This window comes from Macrobrachium nipponense, chromosome 44 (genome assembly GCF_015104395.2).
Source record: "Macrobrachium nipponense isolate FS-2020 chromosome 44, ASM1510439v2, whole genome shotgun sequence".
Lineage (NCBI taxonomy): Eukaryota > Metazoa > Arthropoda > Malacostraca > Decapoda > Palaemonidae > Macrobrachium > Macrobrachium nipponense.
The window spans coordinates 40,758,856-40,761,355 of record NC_087221.1 but is presented as its reverse complement, the minus strand read 5'-3'; the positions used below and the strand labels follow the sequence as shown (position 1 = coordinate 40,761,355).

The following is a 2,500-nucleotide window of genomic DNA, read 5'->3' as shown; positions in this document are numbered from 1 at the left end:
ACCTTCTGAAAGAATCCCTCGCCTTTAAAACTAAAGAATTGGAAGAAGGTCAAGACCAGCGTGAAATAATAAAGAGACGAGTGAAGGAAGTTGAGGATGATAACTCGACTCTCCGAGAAAAGCTGAGGATCGCTGAAGCGGAGAATGTTAACATTCAGCAGATATTAGGAGATGAGCTTCAAGCGATGAAGAACTGGGTGGCCGAACTAGGAAGAGAAAATGCAAAGAGTAAAGAAGAGCTGGAAGGAAAGGAGCTGAAAATAATGTTACTGGAAGAATGTTTAGAACAGAAGGAAACCATTCTGCAAGATGCTCTCCATCACTGGAAAGACATTGAAAAGTTGTTGGAAGGAGCAAAGGAAAAAGAGAAGGAGATGGAGGCTTCTCTAACGACCTTAGAAGCAGAGCTCCAGAAGAGGAACCTTCAAATTGAAGATTTCCTCACAAAAGAAGAACAGTCAAGGTGTGAACAAAAAGAATTCGAGGATAAACTAGACCTAGCTCTCCATTATGCAATGGAGCTGCAGACGTTGCTAAAGGAAGCGGAAGAAAGGGAGAGGAAAATCAGAGATGATTTAGAAGAACAGATGATTAAAAACCATCTGTTGGCTAAAGAAAAGGAAGATGAAGAGACTGAAATAAGAAGGCAACATCAGGAGACTCTGAGGCAAAAGGACAAACAAACAGAGAAGCAGCGTGAATGCCTGGAGGAACTCCAGGATAACTTGGAAAGCGCTTTGCGTCAAGAACAGAGCCTGGAACGCTTGCTGGAATCTAAAGAAGAAGACCTCATCTGTTTGAAGAAGAAGGAGAGTGAAGCCCAGCTGGAAGTGCAGCGACTTCTCAAGGACTGCGATATGCTGAAAGAAAAGATTCAGCTACAGGAGCAGAATAGAATGAGAGAAGAAAAGCGTCTCAGGGAGCAGCTAAGAACACAGGAGGAGGCTTTGAGGGAACATGACAAATACATGTTGATGATGTTTCTACATGGGACTGCTCAGAGGAATTTCCAGCTAGAACACATTGCGCTGGAACATGGAGATGATATGATTGAAGAAGGCAAGCGAGAGAAGTGCACAAGAGGAACAATAGGAAGGAAAGACACAGGGAGTGAGGAAGACCCCTGTGAGAAGGCCCGTGAGACAGAAGAGAAACAACGTAAGGAGTACTGGAACGCCCAGCGGGAGGCGAACGAGGATTACGAGAAACAATGGGAGGGCCTCAAGCACATTGTGGAAGATGTTCTTCATGGAGATGAATAAAGATCTTCAGGAAATTCATCTTTCACTGAAGAGGAAGGCAATAGCTGCCGAGTTCCCCCAACTCGTCAGCCAAGGTACTATCTCAAGGAACAAACAAACTCGCCTGGTGAGAGTCAAAGAAAGAATTTTCTGGAGGTAGGAGGACAAGCTCTCAGTATGAGAGCAAAAAGCTATATGGAGGTAGGAGGACAATCTCTCAGCTTGAGAGCCAACAGCTTTTTGGAGGTAGGAAAACAAGCTCTCAGCTTGAGAGCCAACAGCAGTTTGGAGGCTGGAGGAAGAGCTCTCAGCTTGAGAGCCAACAGCTGTTTGGAGGCTGGAGGATGAAGCTCTCAGTTTGAAAGCCAAAAGCTGTTCAGAGAACCAGAAGGCATAAGTTCAGTGCCTTTTATATATGCAAAATATGGGTTATGCAATGCATAACGGGTTGAATACTTGCATATACTACTGTGGCAACCTCTGGCGCGGTGTAAAAACCCGTAAGTTCAATGCCTTTCATATATGCAAAAATATGGGTTATGCAATGCATAACGGGTTGAATACTTGCATATACTACTGTGGCAACCTCTGGCGCGGTGTAATAACCCGTAAGTTCAATGCCTTTCATATATGCAAAAATATCGGTTATGCAATGCGTAACGGGTTGAATACTTGCATATACTACTGTGGCAACCTCTGGCGCGGTGTAAAAACCCGTAAGTTCAATGCCTTTCATATATGCAAAAATATGGGTTATGCAATGCATAACGGGTTGAATACTTGCATATACTACTGTGGCAACCTCTGGCGCGGCGTAAAATAAAAACCCGTAAGTTCATGCCTTTCATATATGCAAAAATATGGGTTATGCAATGCATAACGGGTTGAATACTTGCATATACTACTGTGGCAACCTCTGGCGCGGCGTAAAAACCCGTAAGTTCAATGCCTTTCATATATGCAAAAATATGGGTTATGCAATGCATAACGGGTTGAATACTTGCATATACTACTGTGGCAACCTCTGGCGCGGCGTAAAAACCCGTAAGTTCAGTGCCTTTCATATATGCAAAGATAGTGGGGTATGCAATGCTAACGGGTGAATTACTTGCATATACTACTGTGGCAACTCTGGTGCGGCGTAAAAACCCGTAAGTTCAATGCCTTTCATATATGCAAAGATATGGGTTATGCAATGCATAACGGGTTGAATACTTGCATATACTACTGTGGCAACCTCTGGCGCGGCGTAAAAACCC

At 43.9% G+C, this 2,500-nt stretch overlaps 1 protein-coding gene across 1 annotated transcript in view; it reads left to right on the top strand.

Annotated features, from left to right (window-relative positions):
- The window catches only part of LOC135203969 (trichohyalin-like), a 2,466-nt gene extending 1,204 nt beyond the window's left edge, over positions 1-1,262 (top strand). The window contains exon 1 of the mRNA XM_064233895.1: positions 1-1,262. This exon is cut by the window's left edge and continues 1,204 nt beyond it. Within this exon, the coding sequence (XP_064089965.1) occupies positions 1-1,262 (1,262 nt within the window).
- Positions 1,263-2,500: the final 1,238 nt, after the last annotated feature.